General features: G+C 38.4%; 2 protein-coding genes across 8 annotated transcripts; both read right to left on the bottom strand.

Annotated features, from left to right (window-relative positions):
- Positions 1-566: 566 nt before the first annotated feature.
- Positions 567-24,494, bottom strand: LOC18425638 (large ribosomal subunit protein eL34-like). 6 transcript variants are annotated; one of them, XR_016054933.1, is made up of 4 exons: positions 3,313-6,109; positions 2,702-2,772; positions 1,116-1,225; positions 567-927 (listed from the first exon to the last, which is right to left on the bottom strand). XR_016054933.1 is itself a non-coding variant. In XM_088865872.1 (4 exons), exons 1-4 carry the CDS (start codon positions 24,356-24,358, stop codon positions 861-863), a joined length of 300 nt encoding a protein of 99 aa, XP_088721998.1. In that variant the 5' UTR covers positions 24,359-24,494; the 3' UTR covers positions 567-860. The 6 variants fall into 6 exon arrangements, 5 of the variants coding, with proteins under 5 accessions (XP_088721998.1, XP_088721995.1, XP_088721985.1 ...); XM_088865872.1 differs by lacking the exon at positions 3,313-6,109 and adding an exon at positions 24,307-24,494; XM_088865869.1 differs by lacking the exon at positions 3,313-6,109 and adding an exon at positions 10,230-12,757.
- LOC18425633 (Tetratricopeptide repeat (TPR)-like superfamily protein) lies at positions 20,451-24,526 on the bottom strand. Of its 2 annotated transcripts, XM_020662101.2 has the most exons (4): positions 23,061-24,498; positions 21,869-22,936; positions 21,178-21,638; positions 20,451-21,021 (listed from the first exon to the last, which is right to left on the bottom strand). In XM_020662101.2, the coding sequence occupies exons 2-3, from the start codon at positions 22,911-22,913 to the stop codon at positions 21,319-21,321; spliced, it is 1,365 nt and encodes a 454-aa protein (XP_020517760.1). In that variant the 5' UTR covers positions 22,914-22,936; positions 23,061-24,498; the 3' UTR covers positions 20,451-21,021; positions 21,178-21,318. The 2 variants fall into 2 exon arrangements, with proteins under 2 accessions (XP_020517760.1, XP_020517759.1); XM_020662100.2 differs by having other exon boundaries at positions 21,869-24,526.
- Between the last annotated feature and the right edge of the window lie 1,618 nt (positions 24,527-26,144).

Raw genomic sequence — 26,144 nt, 5'->3', positions numbered from 1 at the left:
TTTTCTCTTTCTAGAAGTTAAAGTTAACCAATCTAAAACTCATCAAAATACCACCTCTCTTTCGAAAGTCATGTCTCTCTCGTTCTTGAAGATCCATCTCCATATTGGATGTCCATTCCCATAACCCTCAAAAGGGTGACCGTCAAATGATAGGTATTAGGTCCTCCTTTACTCTCTTATAAAGATATCACTTTTTTGCTTCCCAAAAAAATCAATTTTCTATTTCCCATAATACCAAATCACTAGTTTCCTAATCGACTGTCTCAAAATAGAAATCAATATATTTTCGTAACTATTGTGGGTATACAATTTGGTGAGTCTTTTTACAAATATGAAGTGGAATAGGTGTTTAAATTTCATAAATAGGTTGTTGATGACTTTCTTCTTAAACCGATTACAAACTCTCTCTCGCTATTCCTCACATACATGTGCACACACACACATGCACACTCATATCTATTAGCAGCCATGACAATTGTGGATTTGGTTTCCTGTATTCTATTGGATTGTGCTATAATAGTTTCAACACAATATACAAATACGCATGTCTAATTAATGCATCCATATGCAAGCAATAAGAAACCAACCCATTCAATAATAACCTGTAATAGCTTGAACACTACTTAGACATACATTCGCCACTGATGCATCTATATCCCAACCTCAAAAATATCTCATTCAACAATAAAACAACATTGTTGTTTGTTCCACAATGTTCCCAACATTAAAAATAAAAAATTGATTTAGACAACAATTAGAACTTTAATGAAAGGAAAGACTAGATTATTAGTACAGTCTTGAGATGCCGAGATCCCATGAGGAAAACATCAGCACCTATTTCCTCCCCCTTTCACATGGCTTCAATCCAAAGCATCCGTGCTAAATGTCTTCTCCAATTCGTGGAAGTATATAGGCAAAGACTTGCCTCTGTACATTGTCACATAAATAAACTGCTGTAAGAAGAACACATATGTATTGAATTTGCGTGCACATTGCACCTAAACTTGCAAAACCACAAAGAAATAGACAACAAATGATCGACAGTTGATTTCAGTGTAATTTAGCGATAATAATGAAAAGACTTGAATATACATGTGAAGAGAGATGTCCTATACCTTTCTCGAACAGCACCACCAGACAAAACCCCTCCATAAGCATGACTCACAGTCCTCCGGTTTCTTGACAGCCTAGTCCTCTTATATTCAGTAGGTCTCATATGAGGAATCTGTCGAACAAAAACACCAATAAATTAACTATCATTCCACAACGACCTTCACCAAAACAAAGGGTACGAAAAGACATTATAGCAAAACATCTACTTCACCAATCCAGTAAAGAGACTTTCAAGACTGATATAAAGGTGATTAATCAGAGTACTAAGAAGGAAGGGGCCATTTTTTATTGAGAATACAATCAAGGAAGACAATAAGTAATGATAAAAAGTCAAAACAAATATTAAATACTCTCTCTAAGTACCCAAATGAATTCTCTTGTTCTAAATCCAAATTGGATAGAGTGTGTAGTTAATCAAATGTATCCTTACCTATAAAGGGCACATTTTTACCCAAAACACAAATTACAATTTAGGATACACCCATCATAATCCATCCCAACCATATCCTCTGTATTTCGTGCGGTTTTGAACTATCGACAAATCCCTTATACGGGGTGAATGTGGTAAACAACCGGCATTCAAATATGATTCCTAATACAAATATTTAATTTCTGCAAATATATGGTAATTTCAAAAAGATTACATCACATTATGCAACTAATTTCTGCAAATATATTAGTTGACATGGTACATCACATTATGCAACAATAGATTACAATGGCGACACCATTGACTTCAGGACAGTTAGTAGTACTTTTGAGGCAACAAAAAGAGTTGGGTGAAATTAATCCCCATCTCTATAAACTAAACGGTAACCCAATTAGTGTTCCAAGCCCATAGCTTTGAACACACTACCCTAATACAATATTGAAATCCGGTAAGCCATATGAACATGTACAAGTAGCATCTTTCACTATGTCCTTCAATATTATCAGAAGCTTCAAATATATGTTGGAACATATTATAACTAATAGTTACCATTCGACACTTAAAAATTTGACGAGATTATAATAATTAACTAAAAAAAAGAGACCATCAAGTCTTATGTAGCCACCAAAAAGAGTGTGGGGGCACCTGAAGCATCATATTAATTACTCATATAAGCAAAATGGTTACCATAAATTCTGTTCCACAAATATGGCAAACCTTACCTTCACCAGACATACATTCTCAGTTTCAATCATGCTACTGCACAACCAGAAAAAGCAGTCTCCATACACAAGTCAACATAAGTACCTTTGATCCAAAAATAGCCTTACAGATAACTGTTTGTATTACGAGAAAATCCATTCAACAGTCAAATTCACTATCCATTGTGTATATATAACAGCAATGTCGAAGACATGGTAGTGGTACAGAGAAGTTCACCACAAGCATCAGATGATTCTATCAATATTTCATTCATGAAAAGTTCTGTGCAGAAGAATCAAAAGCATCACAATATTTCATAATAGGTTTCAATAGATGAACAAATATAACAGCTTTTAATAGATGAGCAAATTTAATATCTTTCAATCAATGAACCCATATAATTATCCGTATGCAACACTAATAATCTAGATTGAGAAACATAAACAATTCCATAACCCTTGGATTATTTTGCTTGTGACTAGGCATTTTGGCCCTCTTCTTAGCAGGCTGATACACGAGCTTTCCACCTGCACTCAATCCAAAAGAAAAATGATTCAGAGAGAATCCATATATTCTAAAATAAAACCGGAAAGGCCAGTAATAAAAATAAACAATCAAAGGATCCAGGATATCCCTTGGGTGAGCCATTCCTCAATACAAAGAAGAAAGTAGTGGAAATACACAAGCGAACCCATGAAAGAAATAACTCAAGAAAACCCAAAGCATGCATTCTACCCACAATAAAATCCTAGGAAACCCTATCATAGGCACTGCTCAAATTGATTTGCAGACACATTTTAGGCCGAGCTGAATTCCTATGGCAAAGAGACATAAGTTCATTTGCCATAAGGATATCATCTGTAATAAGCCGACCTTTTAAAAATGCAGTCTGCCTAGGGTCGAAAATATCAGCAAGAACAACTCGTAGCCGTTTAGAAATTATTTTGCTGATGATTTTGTACAAGACATTACACAACCCCATAGGTCGAAAATATTTCATCACCCTAGGTGCATCCACTTTAGGAATCAAACATATAAAAGTGGAGTTATTTGCTTGAGAAGCTTACCTTTAGTGAAGAAATCTTTAAGGGCCTGAAAAAGATCATTTTTAATGACTTCTCATCCAAACTTGTAGAATTCCACTGAGAACCCATCCGGACCCGGGGCACTTTAATTTTTCATATCTCAAATGCATGCTTTGATGTCCTCCATATTTACTGCGTCCACTAATTTGTCCTTTTGAGAATAATTGAGATGAAATGGTGACAAGAACTGATCAAACCATATATAGGTCAATATTGCTCTCCTGAGCCAATAGATCTTTGAAATAGCCAATCATATGATTTTCAATGTCAGCCTCAGAAGAACAAAAATTCCCATTCTGACCTTTCAAGGAGTTAATTTTGTCATTCCTCCTTGCCACCACAGTTGATAGATGAAAATATTTGGTATTGGCCATCTTTTAACCAGTTATGATATGATTTTTGCCACCAGAATCTTTTTTCATGGCCCAGAAGAGTATGCAATTTCTGAGAACACTCTTTTTCCTTAGACATGAATGTCTCATTGGAAGGATCCATGTGTAAGCTATCCTGCAAAGATGATAGTTATGTCGAACTACTGCAATGGATTTCCCAACATAGCCAAACACATCATACATGGGTGCGCCCCCCCCCCCCCCCCCCCCCCCCCCTCGCCCACTTGGCCTTGCCAGGAATTAGCGATAACATCCAAACAACCGTGATGCTGCTCCCACATAGAGAAATACTTAAACGATTTGTGCCCAATCGAACCCAAATCAGAAATAGAGACGAGTAAGGGACAGTGGTTTGAGGTGCCTTTAAGAAGTAACTAGATTTTGGCTTCAGGAAAAGCCAAAACCCAATCAGTAGTTGTTAATGCACGGTCCAACCTCCTTCTAATGCATCTTCTGCTAAAACTGGCTATTAGACTAAGAGAACCACCCTTTGACTACACTAAGATCAACAAGAGCACAATCTGACAATACTTGAGCGAAATCGCTTTAATCTAGTGGTAAAGAACTGCTACCCCCACTCTTTCCGAGGAATCCAATAAAGTATTGAAATCCCCTAATACTGGCCAGTGAAGATTAATAGTTGCTCCTAAAGCCCTCATATGGTCCCAAAGCATGGCCCTTTGGGACATATAATTAGATGCATAAACCCCTGAAACAACTGAGATATTTCCATTACAAATATGAGTATCCTCCACAGTGATCATTTAATCATTTACATCAATCACTTTGATTGAGTAAATTAAAGGATTCCATAGGCCTAAAATTTTGGATCTACCCTCAATCTCATTAACAATAAAGTTATTATTGAATCCCAACTTTTTAGACCAAATACGGCTCAACTCCACAAGAAGCTTAGTTTCCAATAAGAAAAGAAGACCAAGATTATGTTGTCCTTTTGAAAACCCCAATGTCCGAAATTCTGCCCCGGCCCTGAAGGCCCCTGACATTCCAAGCTACAATTGACATAAATAAAATTAAAGGTTTGGTCGTTTGATAAGGGAAACCTACTTTCAGAAGTTATTGGAGCACATTGAGCCTCATAAGGTAACACCTTCTTGTCACCAGTAGCTAATAGATTTAATCCTTTCTTATCACCAAAGCTGATAAAGATAGCCCATTCTTATTACCAGTAGCTGCCAAAGAGGCTTTTAATTGCGATCTAGTTCGACCTTGAGGAAGCTTCTCACTATTTGCATGATCCTACAATCGCTTACTAGAACCTTCCACCTTATCAACTTCCTTTTCCAAAGACTTTCCATGACTTACTGGGACCATGGATTTTTGAAACTTGACTTTCTGCTTGGGATTGTGACCACCAACAATATTCCCCATGCCATCCTCTAGCGTGTCCCCCTGAGGCTCAGCCACAACCTTATCATTACCATAGGTTTTCAGATTCTCCATAAGCAAGGGATCCAAACCGCCCACAACATCTATGTCAGCAATGACGTTAACCTGCTTGAGACTGTGTTCACATTCCTTGTGATCATGGCCATGGACTAATGAATGCATGACTGTAGGTGCAACAACTACTTCATTAGTCACCACAGTCATCATGATATCAACATGTGTGGTCATAGAATGGGCAACCTCGTTTACATCAGCCTGATTGTCCATAGTCAACATCGAAGCTTCACGGTTCATAATTGAATTATGTGGCAAGAACGAGGAATCGCCATCCTCAACTGGTGATGTAACACTCCTAATCACTGGCGGCAGATCTTCAACATCACCAGACACACCAATATATTTGACATTAGTCATAACTATAACCGCATGCTCCTGCTGCGCTTCAAAATCACCCATAGGATTACAAGTGTCGACTGTATTTTGCTCATAAGAGCCAACTGCCTGCTCAATAAGAGACATCATTATCCTCTTGGACACTGGCTAGAATTTCAAAAGCATTAGAAATGATATCCTTCGGATCCACTTGTTATTAGTGTAAGAACTAACAATGTGGTCAGTAATCAACACATTATTCTCCTCTGACACATTGGGGAGGGTTGGAAAACCACTAGTGCTTTCCTTCACCCTCCTTTTATATAGTAACTGTTGTCTCCCTTTGACTACCTTCCAACCCTCTTCCCCTGAGGGTAACTTAACAGAAGTAATATTATTAGAAACAACTGTTGCACTAACCTTGATGGGAGCCTTTCCATTTAAGCTTGCTCGACATAATTCAGGCTTATGGCCCACCCTCCGGATCGAGGGCATGAACTCATAAACTATCTCTTGCCTATAATATTGCCCATAAATGTCCAACCAAACTTCAGTCGAGCATATCGTATCTAGATCCAGTGTAACACATACCCTTGGCTCAGCCCTTGATCTTAATATTGTCAATTTGTTCATGAAGATGGGCTTTCCAACACTAAAGGCAAAACAAAATAAAATTTCTAGCTCCCAATACATCATTGGCAACCTTGGCAATTTGATCCAAACTGGTACAATTTGGCGAGTATGCCTAGAGGGTCAGACTAATGGATTCCATTCTTAAAGCATCAAACATTTTTTGTTGATAAACCATGGCCCTACCGTACGAGCAACCTCCATCTCCTTCCTAGAATAGAATAGAAAATCAAGAAGCCCCCATCAGCGGAGAATACCTCAACATCACGCTCAAGCCTCCACATTTTCTTCAACATCTCTTTCATATAATTCCAATCGGGTCGGCAGCCCAAGAAGTACCCCAATAAGCAGTTTTCCCACCTACTCCGACATGAGTCTGTCAACTTCTTTTCAATTTTGACAAATTTTTTACCATTAATAATTTCAGTAGGTAAAGTATCCACCTCCTCAAAGTAATACACTCTATTTTAAACACCCTTGGCACCAAATAACATGCATGAGGACCTACCCAAGTCCCAACAACTGTTAGCCAAGCTTCTATACTTGTTCTTTGTAACCAAGGATGAAAACTCCTCCCTTATGACACCTTCACTATGGGAACCAAAAGTAGATCCTAGGTCATTCTTACTACTAAAAAAATTTGTCCAAGGAGTAACATCCACCATCTACAGTATGCTTCAAACCAACCACCAAGGGTGGACGGGCCTCCCTTACAAAAGTCATCATGACCCCATCAAAATCAACACCAATAGATCTCAGGCCAGGGCCCATACGAAGATTTTCAAGACCAGAACCTTGAACAATCACTGTCTCTCGGTTCATGATACTTTGAGCAGTACCATCAAGACCAGAATTTATGGACCAAGGAATATCTCCACAGGGAGAAAGAGCTTGTCGATCAACATGCTCTCCCACAACCCCAAGTGGATGCACCCGATAACCATCACAAATAACAAAACTGAGACCTTGACCATACTCAACATCATTGGCCACCCCTCCAGAGTCAATAACATGATCAATTTCATTGCAAGGGTCAGAACATCGAACACCCAAAACTTTCCCTGTTTGGGCAGTCTCACAACTATCTTCTGTAGAACTAGAAACACAACCCATAGGATTGTGACCCATAACTTTAGCGTTCACATTACCATGGATAACAAGTAAACCATCATTTTTTGGTGAAACATTACCAGCAAGTGACACACCCAAGGATGAACTAGAACGCACAGATTGTGTAAGTCAATGCGAGAAGAGATATGATGTTTATGAGCATTATCAGAGATATTGTCCTTCGCAGATATCAGAGGATAACTAGATTTGAAGTAACCGCCATAAGCAGATGCCATGCGAAAGGCAATACCATTATCCTCCTTCATAATATTATCCTTTGCAGGGATCTCAGCTTAACCAAATCTAGATATCACATGATAGGCAGCACCAGAATCTACCTTTGTACCTAGATCAGCAGAACCATAGACGCCCTTGATATCATTTCCATCCCAAGGTGCAGGGTCAAGGATCATCGCCTCTTCGTCCTTTCTGCAATCTCCAGATCTCGTGAGACGAGATCCAATATCATCTGCATGCAAAAGAGCATGATTAGATCTATTAGATCTAGGTTGATATCCATCATAAATGTTGTGACCAGAAATCAATGGAACCAGATCCATCCCCATAAAGATGAGCATGATCAGATCTGTTAGCTCCAGGTTTATCTCCGCCATAAATGTTGTGACCAGAAATCAATGGATCATTACCAGATCCATCCCCATCAAGATGATCACCACCATTAAAAAATGATATTCGATTATCAAAATTATCCACATGTAAAAGAGCGTGAGCAGAACTGTTAGACCTAGATCCATCTCCGCCAATAAAGTTGTGACCATAAATGAATGGATCATAACCAAATCCATCCCCATCATTAGCTAGATGATCACCATCATAAAAAGAGGATCTTCGAACATAAGAAACAAAGCTAGTATGAGCAGATCTGGTCATAGCCTCTAAGGGACCAGCACCGCCATAACAATAAACAAAACTACTATCGCAAAGACAAGAAAGAAGCTCCCAAGGATCAGGAGGTTTCCTTTCCATAGGGAGAGGAACACCAACAGGGGGTAAGGAAGCCATAGTAGCATCAACCATTACCATAGGACGCATCCATCATGAAACCCTAGCAGACCTCCTCACACCAAAGTTCGTTCAACCATAGTGATATACATGCCACATGTCAACAAAAGAAAGTATGGTGGGCACACTAACATATATACCACATATTTTTGATAGAAAAGTCTGCAAAACGACTATTTATCATTAGGAAAGTATTTGATGCATCAATTAACACCCACAATTGTTAGATTATGGTTAGAGTTGATTTTAGGCTCCTCGTACTCAAGATAAATGGTCTTATAGTATAAGATTAATTTTCTAATAGTATAGACAATAAGTAAAACAATAAAGGAAAATTAAGTATAAAGCATCTATCTTAAATATGGATGCAAATTGGCGACCCGTCTAAAAACAATTGAAACTAAAGCTGATACAAAATTGAGTTTTTTTTTTTTTGTGGAATCACTATATGCACAATTAAATGTCCATTGCAGGTAATATGAAACACTGACGTCAATAAACAAATAAAGAGACATGGAGTTGACATCCAAGAGCATAGGGGTTGCAATCCCAGATTTCATGAATCAAGGAGCTTATATTTTCTTGATCGGGATCCACATTCCTCATGAGCCAGCTACATAGATTATAGGATTGGGGCCACTGCCTTGTAAGGATCGAGTTCGGGGAACGTAGGGATCACGCTCCTAAAATTCTGGAAGCGGGGATCTAATTTGTTCGGGAACGAGATCTACAATTTAAAGAAACGTGTTTCGTGTGAAAGTGGGATCGAGATCTGTGGAATAGTCGGATCAAGCTCTATTATGCATGGGATCAAGAATCCTATAAATAGGAACGAGCTCCCAAAAAATTGGAACGGGATTCAGTCGAGATCCCCGCCATAGAGCGCCGGAGCGAGAGCGCCACCCTAGCTGGGCGCTCCCAGTAACTATCGGTCAAACCCCAAAAATAAGGCCTGGATAGGGTCTTTGATAAATGTAGTATAAATTTTTTTTTTAAAAGCTTACGAAAATTTTCAGGGCAGGCCCGACCCTAAATGCACCACGCCTCCCAAAGCTCAACCTGAACCTAGCCTGAACTGGGCTTGTTCCAGTCCGTTCCATAGCCATCAGATGTGAATACGAGCAGCACAGGGTGTAAATATTGGTTGCACTCTGAAGTCTAAGAAGATATTCCAGATGACTACAAAAAATGACATCCCAACCATCCATTTTATATCTTATGGCTTACCGTGCTTGGACATTTATGTATGAAAGGTAACTGACAATCCATTTTATATATAGGGTAATATACACCATTGCTTCTTACAATTTTACACCGGCAACAAACCAAAACTTTTCAAACAGTTACAATTTTACACTGGCAATTTTGAGTCGATAGCAATTCAACTTCACAACAATTACCGACGGTTATAAGCAACATTTTTATCAGCTTACTGTCTGCCATCCTACAAAGTTTTTATGAAAGTCAAACAAATAAATTTTTATTGTGACAATATTGTAATATTCATTGAATCAAGATTTTGTATATACTAAGAAATTGCCTTGGCCATAATGGTTCAAGTCGGCAGAGCCAAACATGAGATCAATGTATTAATTGTTGAAGATGATGATGCCAAATAACAAAAAATGCATTCGTTTGGTTGGAGACTAAAAATTCCAAAAAAAAATGCTCAGCTACAGATGCCATTTGTAGAACTCCAGTTTAAGCAATCTGACGAAGCAGAAAATGCAACACACCAAAACCCAATAAACAGAACTTCAATGAAAGCTGCAATTCTTAGAACAAAACAAATGGCAGAATGAACAGAATTAGATTAGACAAAACCCTAAAATGGCAAACGTTATGGTAACATGTCTCGGTGTATGCCACGAGCACTGGAAAGAACCAGGATTTGATAGAGAAAAACTAGGGCTTCAGAATTAGGGCTTAAGGGAGAGAAGCTAATGTTTTTTTGCAGAGTACCTGGGGTTTTGACGACCCTAGTCTGGTTCGATTTGGTCGCATAGCTATGGTGCGTGCGATAGGTGAGCCGCTGCACCATGTTTCCTCTCTCTCTGAGCTCCAAGTTTGCAGCAATGGAGGCGATGAGGGCAAGAGACCTGGGAGAGGAGGAGAGGATGAGTTGCTTATGGTTGAGCGGGCGGAGGGCAAGAAACCTGAGGAGAGGAGTTAGCTTCGTTGGGGTGATGAGTGTAAGAACTTGTTTTAGGGCATAACATATCAGGGGTGAAGTTTTATAAAAACTTCCAATTTCAAGTTCCGACCTTTTGGTCGGAACTTTTTTTAACACACAAAGAGGGAAAGATGAACAGTAAAGTGAAGTTCCCTACTTAACTTCCGTTTTTTTATCAAAAACCAAACATGAACAATATTAGGTAAGTTCCAAGTTCCTGGAAGACACTTCCTGTTATCAAACACGCTCTAAATGTATTTTTCATAATCAAAAGTATTTTTTGTGGATTGAAAGGTTTTCTTTACTCATTGAAATTATTTTTAGGGTGCTATAGGCGATATTAGAAGACTTTTGAGTTGATTAGTAGCTCGATTGAGGTAACCAACATCGAAGATAAGAGATTGGGCAAAAAAGGTCAGTTTGTAATCTTTGTTTGAATTTTATTTTTTCAATTTGAGTTGTCTTCTGCGGGGTCTACTAGGGGTGGAGATCCGGGATGCAAATATTGTGTTAACCAGGATAAGAATGATAGGAATAAAATTGTGTGCAAAATCTGTGGATATGTTTCTAATGCCGGCATAAAGAGATTTAAGAAACATCTTGCTGGTATTAGAGGTGATGTTGCCCCACGTAAGAAAGTCCCAGAGCTTGTAAAGAAAGAAATTTCTGAATACGTTGAAGGTGAAAAGAATAAAAAAATTTCAAAACAAAAGGATATAGAAGAATTAAAGTCAGGGATCCAATTTTTTGATGATAATATTGACACTGAAGAAGAGGATGAAGAGGGATAAGAGGAGGTAGCCATAGTTGGTACTAAGCGCTCTAAGAGTAAGAGGGCTTTTGGGTCTAAGAAGCCTCGTATGGGAGGGGCCTATTGATAGTTTTTTTTACACCTAGCCCTGAGACAGTAACTGAGAGAGGGAAAGAAAAGGGGAAAAACCAGTGACAATTGAAAATAAATTTAAGAAGGAAAAAAGATGCAAGGTGATTAAGTATATTGCTCGGTGATTTTACCATGCAAACATTTCTTTTAACACCGCTCGCTTGAAAAGCTTCCATACAATGTTGGAAGCAATTGGGCAATTGGATAAGAGGAGGTAGCCACAGTTGGTACTCAGCGCTCTAAGAGTAAGAGGGCTTTTGGGTCTAAGAAGCCTCGTATGGGAGGGGCCTATTGATAGTTATTTTTACACCTAGCCCTGAGACAGTAACTGAGAGAGGGAAGGAAAAGGGGAAAAAACCAGTGACAATTGAAAATAAATTTAAGAAGGAAAAAAGATGCACGGTGATTAAGTATATTGCTTGGTGATTTTACCATACAGACATTTCTTTTAACACCGCTCGCTTGAAAAACTTCCATACAATGTTGGAAGCAATTGGGCAATTTGGGCTAGGTTTGAAAGGTCCAACTCCATATGAGATTGGGGAGCCACTACTTAAGAAAGAAGTTGAGTATACTACGGAATATCTCAATACCCATAAGGAGGGGTGGGATAAATTTGGGGTTTCTTTAATGATTGATATGTGGAGTGATAGGAGGAGGAGGAGTAACATGAATTTGTTGGTAAATTGTCCCTTGGGTACATTTTTTTGCGATCAATTGATGTTTTCGATGATATTCATGATGCTCATTATATATTTTCTTCATTGATAAGGCCATTGAGAAAGTTGGGGAGGAACTTGTAATTCAAGTAGTCACAGATAATGCTGCTCCAATCTAGCTGCAGGTCACTTGCTTCGGCCGAAGAGGCTTTGCATATTTTAGAATCCTTGCGTTGCACATTGTGTAGATCTTATGCTTGAGGCCATTGCTGAGTTGGCTACTTAAAGGAGTTCTTTCTAAGGCTAAGGAGGTTATAGTCTTCATATACAGTGACACACTTACCCTTAGCATGATGTGCAAGTTTACAAAGAAGAGAGAGCTAGTGAGGGCTGGGGTCACTAATTTGCCACTGCCTACCTTGGTCTACAGAGCATGTATAGGAGGAGGATCCCATTAAGGTCCATATTTGCTTCAGAGGAGTGGAGTAGGTGAAGTGGTCTAGAGATGTCAAAAAAAAGAAGACACAGGATATTTTTCTTTCTAAATAGGTAAAACATGTGATATCAGTATTTCTTCCCTTGGTGAAGGTCTTGCACTTGGTTGATGCTGATAAGCCCTTCATGGGCTTTATATATGATGCAATTGAAAGGGCTAAGAATGAGATAGCAGAGAATTTGAGCAATGATGAAGCCAAGTATGGCCCAATTTGGGCAATTATAGATGACAAGCAGGATAGGTAGCTTCATAGACCATTGCATGCAGCAGGGTACTACTTGAATCCCAAATTCTTCAATGCAGATGTTGATATTGAGGCAAAAGAGACAATTATGGATGGTTTTAATGATTGCCTTGAGAAATTAGCTCGCGATCGACATATCCAAGATAAGATACCAACTGAAGAGCTCATTTCGTACAAGTGTGCTTTGATGTCATTCAGGAAAGATATGGCATTAAGATAGAGAAACAAAGACGAACCATGTAATATATTTTGTGCTTTTGTTTTATAATTTTCTTTCAAGTTTCAAGTTCCTAAAATTATGTATGATAATGTTAAATACCTAAATTAATTATAAAGGTTGCCCAAATATTGCAGCCTAATGGTGGAAACAACATGGGAGTAGTGCTCCACACCTCCAAAAGATAGGCTAAACGAATCTTGAGTTTGACAACTACCTCTTCTGGTTGTGAGGGCAATTGGAGTTCATTTGAGATGGTATTTTACAAGTTTATATGTTTTTCTTGTTTACAATTTCATTTTCTAATATAAATTCATAAAAGGTAAGAAAATCATAGTAGTTACCAATGCATTTTTCCTTATAAGTGTATACAAAGAGAAGAAATAGGCTTGAGCAAAGTAAGCTCAATGACTTGGTTTTTGTTAGAGAAAATCAAAGGCTCAAGGAGAAGAAAAACTAGCCAAAGAAGGATCCCATCGCTTTGAAAGACATGGAGAATAGGAGGTCTTCCCTGGGGAGGGTTTGACATGGGAAATGGTTGAGGAGGCTTCAGAACGAGCTTCTGATCCTAGGAGGGCCACTCAAGCATGGTACTTCACACTCACATAGGGAGATAGAGGAAGAGGAGGCAGATTTAGAAGAATCTATGGAAGAAGAGGAATATGTTGAACAGGGTGATGATTTTGATTCTTATTGATGTCTTCTCTCCTTCTTTGTAGTAACTTTATTGCATCATCTTGGTTTGGACTATTTTGTTGTGTGGTCTATACTTTTTTTGCCTTTTTGGAATATTTTGTTGTGTGGTTTTTTATACTTTTGAAAGTCAGTTCGTTGAAGACTTGAGGAGTTGGAGACTTGGATGTTATTATGGTTTATTTTATGGATATGGAATATGGAGAATAAGAGAATTGCTGAGTTGGAGACCTTACATAGCTTATTAGACTTTCAAATGTTTTGTATGGTTTGAAATTTTGAACAAGTTTATTCTCAACCTGTGATATGTCATATGTTTGTATATAAAAACGTATGTTGTGATATTTTGAAATGGAATAAATTAAAAAATTGACACAAACATATGCATATATATGTGTTTGGACAACAAATATATGAAAATATCTTAAAAGTTTGTATTACAGGGTGCTCGAGGTTTTGGGCACCCGCCTGGGCATTGGGCGCTGGGCGCTTAGGGGCCACCTAGCGTTTTTTGAAACCTCAATCCCCACCCTAGGATGAAAGCGGATATATGACTTGAAAAGGTGGAGGCAGCAAAAGAAGGATTTCCAAATGCCGAATGCAAAATATCTAAGTCTATTAGGGAGGAACCAGAAGGAGTCATTGAGACGATATTTAAGGCTTGACATCTGATGCCAAAGTTGCTCGCTCTGGTTGGCAAGACGCCATCACCATTTTCCCTTGCAGGGACAAGTTGTTCTTTTGCAAATTGTGGATCCCCAAAGCCCCAAATTCTTTAGGTTGGCATTCTGAGGGCCAAGCTAGAAGATCATAATTTTTATTAGCCCTTCTCCTAACCAGAGAAAATTGAGCATCAATTGTTCAAGGTAGTGGGCTACTGAGGTGGGCATACCGAATAAAGACATTTGGAAGATAGGGACATTTGAGAGGGTGGCCTTGATAAGGGTTGTTCAACCCGCCGGGGACAAGTATCGCCCTTTTAAAGAGGCCAGTTTACGTTCGAACTTGTCGATAATGTGGCTCCAAAGTTACTTTTTTGGGTTTATTGAGGCATAGAAGAAGACAAAGGTAGGAAGAAGGGAGCATGTCTATTCCACATACCCATTTGTGAGCAAAGGCCTGGGTACTTTGGGAATCAACCCCTATACCTATCATCTTGGACTTTCGAGGCTAACTTTAAAGCCCCTAGAACAATGGAAACAATTGACAAACATTAGCAAGTTGTCAACTTGGGTAATAGAATCCTTGCAAAAGAACAAGGTATCGTCCGCATATTGGAGATGAGAGAGTATTAGACCTTAGGGGCCGAATTTGAAAACTTGCACGACACCAAAATTATATAACTGAGAGATGGAGCTACTGAAAATTTCAGCAGCTACGGAGAAGAGGAAAGGGGAGAGGGGGTCACCTTGTTGGAGACCCCTAGAAGAAGGAAAAAACCCCCAAGGGGATCCATTGATGATGATAGAAAAATAAGGATTGCAAATACAACCCTGAATCCAATTTTCTCTAACGCTGACCGAAACCCATTCTCCTTATGGCCTCATCGAGAAGCTCCCAATCCACATGGTCATAAGCCTTCTCCCAATCTAATTTGATACTTGGAGTTTTGGAGGAAGTCATAGAATGGATGCATTCGTGCGCTACCAAAGCTCCGTCAAAGATTTGGCGATTTTGGATGAATGCACTTTGATTAGGAGATATAACCGAACCCAAGACTGCTTTGAGCCTGGTAGAGAGGACTTTCGATAGAATCTTATAAGAACTATTTACTAGACTAATGGGTCTAAAGTCTTTGAGATCAGCCCCATCAACTTTGAGGATAAGAGCAATAAAAGTGGCATTCATCGCCTAGTGGATGAAACTTGGTGAAGAAGGCCAAGAGATTGGGATGCAGCAACTCTCAAAATCGATCGGAGACAACCACTAGGAAATTCCTAACCCAGCTCATTTATCGCTGCACGGATATCAGCTTCTTCAATGGGGAGTTCAAGTCCCGCCGCTTGAGCTGGTGTTAGAGAGATGAAAGAGAGGTCGGAAATTTGGGCCCTAGGACTGGCTGGACTAAAGAGGTTCTTGAAATATCGAATAATTGTTTCTTCTACACAAGGAGGGTGGTCAATGGTGACTCCCTAGGATTGGATTTGGGAGATGAGATTACCCCTTCCTCTGCAGTTGGCAATTCTATGGAAGAATGCTGTGTTGAAATCACCTTTCTTGAGCCACTTGACTCAAGATCACTGCGCCCAAAATATTTCTTCCTTCATGATGGTGCACTGATAGTCGCTCTTGTATTGGGAATGCAGGAGTTCATTGGGAGAAAGGGAACGAGATTCCTCAATGAGTCTAAGTCCTGGATCGAGGAGACGAGAATGTTTATGGTCTTGGAAATTCCCAGGTAATAGTTTAGTCCACGTCTTGAAGGCGTCTTTTAGAAGCTTACGTTTTTGTTGGAGTCTATAGCCCACCCAACCTTGTACTATGGAAGAAAAAGATGACTACCAGGTAGGGAGTAGGGCAGATAAGGTAGACTCTTCGAGCCAAGCAAGCTCGAAGCGAAATGGTCCGGGGCCCCCTAAGGTGGGTGCGGTTTCAAGGAGGAAGGTTCATGGCCTGAAGTGGTTTTAGGGAGGACCTGAGAGTGAGTTCCAGGGAAGCATAAGTCCCATTCAGGGCGGCAGAAGAAACGATCTATTTTAGAGAGAAAAGGGGAGGAAGAGGAATGATTGGACCATGTGAATCTCGCCCCTTGAAGCGGAATATCAAGGAGATCGTGGCGTGCTATGTAATCAGATCTGTCATGGCCGGCATGATTCTGGACGAGGAGCTTATTTCGAAGGACCATCTGGTGATGTTGGAGTCTCCCCCCAAACACCAAGAAGCCGGTGTACAGGAAGCAGCTTGGTCAATTTTGTCCCATAAAAGGTGTCTAGCAGCATCTCAGTCGGGACCGTAGACTGCTGTGAATTTCCACGACAGCCCATCAGAGGTTCTAGAGAGAGAAATTGTGACAGAGTGCGAGGCCAAAAGAGAAGAGGTTAGATATACTTCCCACATAAAATTTTCAAAACCGAGCTTTCAACTCCTGAAATCACTTTCTTTTCCATTTTTTGGCTGCTTAACTCTGGACATCAAATAAAGGAAATCCTGGCTCCATCATAAAAGAAAAATGATTAATACAAATATGACAGCTTGACAAAAGTAATAAAGCTAAGCATTGATTCATACACAACAATTTGGCAGAAATAATAAAGCAGTTTAGGCACTCCAATAGATGGACTCTTCAGGAGGCTCCTTCCTGCATCTTAGTTATTAGTTCCATCAGCAAAGGTTTTGCCAAGACTAATTATCAATATTCAATTGGATAATCATAATGAACATAGACTCGCTGGTGAAGCAGTGCAGAAATCATCTAATGTCTAAAACTCTATTATCATTGGGAGGAAAATAGCCTGAAACATGCACACATATCTACCCAATAGTTAGAAAGGCTAACATTTCTTCAGTCACTTGATGCACCAAAGAAAAATCTAGAACTTTCTTGAGTCACTCAATGCACCAAAGAAAAATCTAGAATATAGGATCAATTAAAGGAACAGATAGGTGAAAAGGAATCATCAGGCCCCTGCATTGAAACCGGCCATATTTCCTCTTGGTTGGTGTTCATTGGGAGATATGAGGCTCAAGGAATTCGAGCAAGACATGACAGTATTCTTTTAGCAGGTGAAAAGAAGTTTCTAGTGCTACGTTGCACATACTATAGAGATGGCAAATTGGCCACGAATAACTTTCAACCATTTGAAGGCATAGCTTAGCCAAAAAGCAAAAAGAAACATTTTAAGGCATAAAGGTTAAGTTCATTAAAAAAAACATTTGAAGGCATAAAGGTTAACTTCATTAAAAAAAACATTTGAAGGCATAGCATGGTAACCCAAATAAATACTCAAAGAAGTGTAAACCATATTTGAGAATGGGGCTGGGATCGTGTTGGTAGCACCACATGAACCCCAGTAAAAGGTCACGGCCTCCATTTTCACTAGCACTTTAAAAAAATTGACTCTTTCCAAAATGGGCAGGAGCCTGTAATCCCCACTGATCTCTCCTCCCCCCCACCGCCAAAAGAAAAAAAAGGAAAAAAAAAAGAAAAAAAAGAAGGGAAGTGTAAAACATGATCGCTAACCAATTGGTCTTTAATATATAGCAGGCCTCCAAAACTAAGAATTTGAGGATTAGACGGTTCCAAGCTAATCTTGTTTTGAAAACCACTTCGCTAACAGTTATGAATTGTCCAATATTTGTATTTCTATGTGGTTAGGCAGCAGTGTTCTTTATCGGAGTATTAGTATACAGGTAGAAACACACAAAACCCCTCCCACAACAAAAAAAAGAAGAGAATTTTTGCAATTCCTTTATTATATTTTGGATTTATATGCTTTAAAAGCCAAAAAAGAAAAACATAATAATAATAAAGGGTAACAGCCCCTTGAACACTACCCAATGTCAGCGAGGGCAAGTAGGTTAACCAGAATAATATGTTACTTGCATATCATGGTCTTAGTAAACAAATCAGTTCTTTGCTATTCTGTGGTAAAATGCTAGTCCATGTGGTAACGTGATGAAGATTAATAAGTGATTTGAAGAGATTCTTCTGACTCAGTCTGCTCATGAAAAACTAAACTGGAAACAATTTCTATATGCATAATGTCAAAATTCTTACAATAGACAGGTGTGATTGTGTGAAGAAAGCAGATGCCCATATCTCAATAAATTGTTGTGGAGAAAGCAGGTTTTTTGTGGAGGGCATGGATATGCAGCATGCCTATGATACATACTTTGATCTAACCGGTTTACTTTTACAGTTTTCCATACACTTTTCTTTTTCTATTTCCTACTTTGGTAAAGTCTATTACGTTGAAAAAAACTGATGGATTTATATGATTAACAATATGGTTCACACTATCACAGGTATTAATCATGAGGTTACGTCCCAATTTGTTACAAGATATCTGTCCGTGCTTAGATGAGGAAGTGAGAGAAGTAGAACAACTTATAAAACATCAAAAAACTATTTGAAAAGGATGGGCTGTGTATTAGCATCCAATGGGTGAAACAATATGAACAGGATGATATTCATCAATTTTTTATTTATTTGTTCCTATGGAACTGAAATCCACAGAAGTTTGACATATTTCATCTGTAAAAGTTCCAAATAGCATGTAAGCTGCTTGTTGCAATAGTACAATGTGACATATAAGAAAATATATTTTCAAGTGGTTGCTCACAATCCAAGCATATAAGAAATCAGGAGAGAGAGAATAAAGAAAGGCCACATTTGTTTTGGACAATACGCATTAGGCATCACACACTATAAGTTTTATGATAGAAGAATAGAGAGTTTGGAAAAGTAAAAATGGTTGCTCAGGGAAAATTGATATACATACCTGTCTGCTACAATTCAAGGTATCAAGAAAATTATAAGATTCACTAACGGTAGATAGATTGCAATGAGCATATATTAATTTTTCTTTCTTAGTGATGGGAAATGGATCCGTACAATATTTTCCACGACATATTTCTCAGCAGAATCTATTGTTAGGGTGCAAGAACCTCTAAAGAAGATGCTTGCATCTGATGTATACATAGAATTGAATACACCCTTTGGAGAGAACAGAGCAAACAAATAGAAGGTTGGTGTCACAGCCGAATAATTCTAGGGCTTGTAGATTCTAACATGGCATTCAAGACCCCAGCCTTAGAAGATCGCCCCCCTTCATCAACAGCAATAGGTCTTCCAAAGTCAAACTTTGATGAGACTATCAAAGGAAATGGCCGGCAGATCATAGGGTGTCATAAGCAATGAGGGTGGTCAGACAATAAAATACATTATTTCCCTAAACCCCAGTAACGAGGGTGGTAAGATTCAAAAGCACAATGAAAGTTTGATGGTTGTGCCAAAGCAGAAGCCAATATGATGGTTGTGTAAATTTGGAAAAACAGGCAACCACTCTAGGGGAATCTTTACAAGTTATTTTGGTGGCTTAAAGCAGATTCTCCTAGTTCCCAAAGAACTAGCAGTTACAGTTTTAGAAATCATGGTTTCCTATCAGAGTGATATATCTTGGTTGTCATATGCATTCCTAAGCACGCAAACATGGTCACTCAGTCACATATAAACATTCAACTAAGGATACCATGCTGCTACGGGAATATGTGCCAAACTAAATGTTTGTCTTTGCAGAGTCAACATTCTTATAAATTCTTTATGAGAAATAATACCTACAAGAAAAAATAAAGAAAAAAGAAAAAAAATTGTCAATTAATTCAGACATTTGGTAACAATTTAATCAGTATCAATTTACATGTAAATTTACATGTGCAATATATATGCTTCATATAGAAATCCTATATCTGAAAGTCGATCTCCATACAAAGACAAAACGTGGAAAGATAAAGCTAATTTATAAGAGAAATAATACCTACAGGAAAAAATAAAGAAAAAGAAAAAAATTATCAATTAATTCAGTCATTTGGTAACAATTTAATCAGTATCAATTTACATGTGCAATATATATGCTTCACATAGAAATCCTATATCTCAATCTCCATACAAAAACAATAAGTGGAAAGATAAAGCACACTAAAGGTAGCAAATCATCTCCACTAGAGTTCGGACCTAAGAAAAATTATCCTTACTGCCCGCTACTATCTCTTGCATTCAGTTATCTTTCAGTACATTGAAGACCATAACCACACAACAACATGATAAATAAATGAACTTTGTTGTTAATAACATATGAACTCATAACAGTTTCCATGTCTGGAAGAAGGAAAAGCTACGAGTTTCATTAAATATGATATAATTCACATATTTAACATAAGAAGGAATAACCAGCCAGATGCAAAGAATACAGGTTTGATGCATATTGCTGGCCATCAGATATTTATGAGAACTCTTGCCCATATAGTGTGTTAGGGGCCATCTTCAACCCAACCAATTTGGAAAACACGATCACTGATCTCAATGATTGGTATCTGCAAGCTCATATATTGTCTCATACTTGTCATATTGGCTGGTCCATCAGCAAGTACATTAAAGGGCCGCAAGATTACTTTGAAGAATACTATGCATAAATGCACACATCACATACCTTGATGGGCCCGACTCCACAACACATACCTTGATGGGCCCAACTCTTGCATAAATAGTGATCTTTCTATAAGGAAACTAAGCTCCCACACCGACTACTGCTCCCATCACGTAATCAACCCAACTATCATCTGTTAAACCTCCAAAGGAAGAGTCTCCTTAGTCAATGATATTTGACTTGCTGAGGTAGCAAATTCAGGAAAACTGTTCCAAATAAATGTTTGCTTGGATCATAAAAGTACCTGAAATAGAAAGAAACTTTCCCAAGTAATCAACCAGATCGCAGATGGTGATCCCAAACATGAACGCCAGGAAAATAGAAGATAATATTTACAGATCATCAACTAGGTAACCGTTCTACATTCTCAAACAGGAACAACAAGGAAAGAATAAGATACCATGATTATCCAAATCGAAGGATTAGATGAGCTCCGAAGTTTTTTCTGGTTGTAAACATGTGGACATTTGCTCCCAGCATCGACATGTGAGAAGAAACAGCTCAACCAAGGCCAGTTTGAATGAAATGGAAACCAAGTAGGCTACCTGACATCCAAAGAAGGATCCTGTAATAGATTGCTCCATGTGCCACTATCAGGGACTAGGCCCCTCCCTAGCAATTCACGGAGAAACCCTATAATAGGCCCTGGTCTTGGAGAAGAAGAAACGCATGCAATAAGTTCAGCAAATATGGATTTCACAGCCGATGAGTAATGATCTCTTATCCATTTAACGTGATCAATGGCCATCTCCAGCTCTCCCCCTTCTACTAAACTTTTCAGCAAAACAGCATGAGAAATACAGCTTGCCATGTCAGAGGGGGCAATGCTAATGATAACTCTTGAAGCTACTCTACAATTCCCTAATTCCAACATAAAAAGACCAAGAATCAGAACATATCCAATGAAACCACTCTCTATAATATCTAAAATTCAGAACAAACAACATCTAAATGATTCAAATGACGCAAACACAAGAGTTTGAAAACCCTGCTAATAAAAAACAAAGTTGATATTTAGTGAAGGAAATTTGAAGAAAAAACGCTACCCATCAAAAAGGAATTGGGGAACAAAGTTCATCAAATAGTCATACCAGCCTCACAGAGAGAAAGTATCAATGTGTTCAAAGTCGATGCACCAAGCTCGAGACCATGCTTCAGCGATCGACAAAACACCTCATAAGCTTCATCAATTTTCGATTCATGGCATAATCCTTTAATCAAAGACTTATATGTATCAATGTCTGGTGTAACATCCCTCACCACCATGTGATCGAAAAGGAGCTGAGCCTCTTCAACTTGCCCCATCTCCAAAAACTTGATAATAAGTATACTATAAGTCCTCGAATCGGGGCGACATCCGGCCCCAAACATCTCATCCCATAGCCTCCTTGCAGGCCTCACGAGCTCCTCTTTGCACAAGGCCTCCATTAGAGAATTGTATGGGACCACATCAGGGCCATGCCCATTTTTCTTCATCTGTCTTAAAACCTCATAAGCTTCCTTCACTCTTCCCCCCTCACATAAGAAGGAGACCATAACGCTGTAGCTCTCTGTGTTAGAAAAATAGCCCCTTGAATCCAACATTTGGAAAACATTCCACATTTCTTCTGTTTTGCCATGCTTGCAAAGATTTTTACTCATGGTGCTCAAGGTGGGAAGTGTGGGGAAGCGACCAGTCAAAACCATGGATTTGCAGAAGAACATGGATGCACTTGGATCGACCGAAGAAACTGAACAAACCAATGAATTGAGAATATCATCTTCAATAGGAAAGTTCCCATTGATAATGGCCTCTCCCAATTGCTTTGCTTCTTGAATTCTCCTCTCTTGGATCAACTCGAGCATGAATTCTCCATATTCATGAGCTCTTGGAGCAACACCCAACTTCCTCTTTTGCTTGAGTACCTTCTCAGCTTCTCCTAAGGAACCCATTTTCCGAAAAGCTTCTGCAATGACTCTATATGATATAAAATCAGGCTTGAGACCTCTAATTCTCAACTCTTCCAGTATCCACCAAGCATCTTGAGCTTTGTGAGCTCGACATAGTCCATCAACTATTAGAAAAGCCACGACAGAACCATACAAGTTCTGCAACAATGGATGAACCTCGTCTAATATACCCAACGTCTTCTCCATATCAGAAAACCCGGAAAATTTCCCTACAAAAACTCCAAAACCCAAATTTGTAAAACCCATTCGATGATATCTCATCCTTTGAAACACCTTCTCAGCAAGATTGAGAAACCCATCTGAGGAAAGCCCAGCAAGAAGAGAATTACACACCTTGGGATCAATATGATAATCAAGACGCTCAGTTTCTGAAAATGTAGAATAGGCTTCTCTGGTCATCCCAGCAATCAATTGTGCAGAGATAATGGCTGAATAAGCAGATGGCTTGAGGTTGGTTCTGTGGAGCTTGAGGTGTTTGAAGAGGGAGTCAATGGTTCGAAAGTTTTTAGAGAGAGAAAGTGCGGTGAAGAGAGATTGATAAGATTCAGAGGAATGAGAAAACCCAGGTTGTTGAGAGGCCCAGTTGAAGAAGCCTAGAGCAAGAGAGTGGTGACGAAGGAGTCCAGGAGAGATGACTCGGGCAACAAGAGAAGGAGAGAGAGTGGCCCTGCAACCAAGAGTGTGAAGGGTTTGCTCGAGAGAAGGGTGCCATGAACATGATAAATTGGTGTTCTCTCGGCTTGCTCTAATCAGCGCGTTGCATAACTTGGCAGCTTCTCTCTCTAACCTTCCTCCCGCTTTATTCATGGATAAAGAGTTGTAAACAACGAACAAAGAGGACCTACTCTCTCTCTCTCTCTCTCTCTCTCTCTCTCTCTCTCTCTCTCTATCAGACTGCAAATAGTTCTCTAATGGAGCATTGGGAGAATCAGTCTGACCTTTCGCTCACAAATATATATAAAAAATGATTTTCAACCAGGAGTGCATGTAAATAGTTTAGAGAGAGAAATAGTATTACAGGAATGGAGATCAAAAGGAGGCAATAACCTTTAGAGAGGGAAAGGGGCTTTAGCTTTATGGCTCTGGAACAGAGATATGGCTCATGGGATTTCAAAATTCAAATCAAAATTTTATCAATCTAACTTTCCTTTTGCATTATTTGGGGTTTCGAGAATCAGTGGCTCTCTCTGACCTGATTTCTCTCTCTCTAACCAGAATGCACAAACCCATAACATCACTTCCTGATTATTTGGCATGAGATCCATAAGATCAATTCCTGATTATTTGCCTTGGGACTCGAGAGTTCAGTGAACAGCAACTGCCAAAATTTCTTGTGGGTAGTTTAAAATTCAATAGAAATGGATGTGAAAATGGAGAAATTATTATTAAATATCACAAAATGATCAGATACACAGCTTGCCAACTTTTGCTGAATTGATCCATAAAAGCATGAAAATTTGAAAGAAAACAACGGCAATAACAAGGCTAAGGAAAAAGAATGAGAATCAGTTCCTCTTAATATCCAGAAATCAAAAAATGTTAGAGAGAGATTGCAGAAGATGGAACTGAGAGAGTTGACCTTTGTTAACAAAACGGTGAATGAAAGATTGTATGATATGAAGGGCTGTCATCAATTGGGTTTTCTTCCACAGTCTTCGAACTCCACAGGAATCTTTGATAGAGGAGGATATAGGGGTTTTGTCAGTGAGATTAACAGGGCTTGATGAGAGAGAAGGCTCTGGTTATGGGTTTTGCGAGAGAGATCAAAGGAAAGTAGCGGGAGATGCAGGGACAACCTCTATTGGGGTGGGACTTGGGTCGGGTCGAAGTAGGACGTGCCGGATCGGACCTGACCGGGTTGTAGTCTTTTTTTTATTTTTTTTGGGGGTTAGTAACTGGGTCCTGGACCTAAATAATAGATGCGACAAGTTGGGCCTTGTCCACTTGACGGGCCTACGTCCCACTTGGATCCTATTGGGTCTGGTTAGAACTAACCCGTCAACTCAAACATATTATAATTATATATAAATAATACTAATTATATGGAAAAGGTTTACGTAAGGTTGCAACTTTAAAATGTATAACGACGGATGCACCTCAAAAATTTATTGGAAAATATAATTTTAATGTTGAAAAACCCTTTAATTGAGCATCTTGACATCAATATGTATGATTATGAAAGAATTTTGAGTCCCTAAAATAGTAAGTCTTACAACACATTATCTAGAACATCAATTTTTAAAAGGGAAAAGTTTATTATAAGGTTGCAACTTTAAAATGTACGTACCTAAAAAATCCATCGGAGAAGGTTATTTTAATATTGAAAAACCCTCTAATTGATCATCTCGATATCGAGAAGAATGAATGACTATGAAAAAAAAATAGGATTTTGAGTCTCAAAAATGATGCATCTTATAACACATTATCTAGACTGTCCATTCGCAATATTTTCATATATTTATAGATCTACGTGATTTTAATCATATTTGGAGTTTAAAATTTTATAATTAGATATGAAAATAGATTTTGAGATAATCTTAAGAATATTTTATCTCAAAATTATAAGTTATGATAAAATTTGAAGGTGCATCGTAAATGGATTGTTTAAGGTTGCAACCTTATGGAAAGCACACCCTTTTAAAAAAATTTATATGTTTATAGATCTACTTGATTTTAATCATTTTTGGAGTTTAAAATTTCTTAATTAGATATAAAAATAGATTTTGAGATATTCCTAAGAATATTTTACATCAAATTATTTGTTATGATCAAATTTGAAGATACGCCTTAATTGGATTGTTTAAAGTTGCAACCTTATGGAAACCACACCCATATATTATAAAGGGTGTAGTTGGCGTACGGATGCATCCGTACCTGTAGAGCTAAGGTGCACCTTCAAATTTTATCATGGTATATAATTTTGATGTAAAATGTCTTACGATTATATCAAAATCTATTTTTATATCTAATTATAAAATTTTAAATTTCAAAAATGGTTAAAATCAAGTAGATCTATAAACATATGAAAATCATAAAAATGGACGGTGTACATAATATTTAGTAAAATACACTATTTTTTAGACTTAGAATCTTTTTATTGTTCATGGTCATACACCTCGATGTCGAGATGATCAATCAAAGGGTTTTTCAACATTACAACTACCTTTTCCGATGGATTTTTTAGGTGTATCCGTAGTTCTACATTATAAGGTTGCATCCTTATATAAACCTTTTCCTATTATAAAATATGAGTAATGATCCTATGAGATCCTCTCGCACCCATGTGTATAGGACCCCAAATGATCACCATTAAATTTGGGACAGATCTTTAGAAAAGTCAAATCCCACACCCATGTGATAATTTTTATAGAGATATGTGTCAAATTTAATGGTGATCCTTTGGGGTCTTACACACAT

The sequence above is a fragment of the Amborella trichopoda genome, chromosome 1 (genome assembly GCF_054954075.1).
Source record: "Amborella trichopoda isolate Santa Cruz 75 chromosome 1, AtrichopodaSantaCruz75HAP2 v2.0, whole genome shotgun sequence".
Classification (NCBI taxonomy): domain Eukaryota; kingdom Viridiplantae; phylum Streptophyta; class Magnoliopsida; order Amborellales; family Amborellaceae; genus Amborella; species Amborella trichopoda.
This window is presented reverse-complemented; position numbering and strand designations above follow the sequence as displayed.

What these genes read in the sequence shown, in the direction of transcription:
- LOC18425638 (XM_088865856.1), bottom strand. Translation starts at nt 7,858, where the DNA reads ATGGCGGAGATAAACCTGGAGCTAACAGATCTGATCATGCTCATCTTT. An exon ending in ACAAGCAAAATAATCCAAGG is followed by an intron (nt 1,227 to 2,701) that starts GTTATGGAATTG and finishes TTTTGTTCGACA; the next exon opens with GATTCCTCATATGAGACCTA. An exon ending in GGTGGTGCTGTTCGAGAAAG is followed by an intron (nt 928 to 1,115) that starts GTATAGGACATC and finishes GACAATGTACAG; the next exon opens with AGGCAAGTCTTTGCCTATAT.
- LOC18425633 (XM_020662100.2), bottom strand. Translation starts at nt 23,534, where the DNA reads ATGAATAAAGCGGGAGGAAGGTTAGAGAGAGAAGCTGCCAAGTTATGC. An exon ending in ACTTTCTCTCTGTGAGGCTG is followed by an intron (nt 21,639 to 21,868) that starts GTATGACTATTT and finishes TGTTGGAATTAG; the next exon opens with GGAATTGTAGAGTAGCTTCA.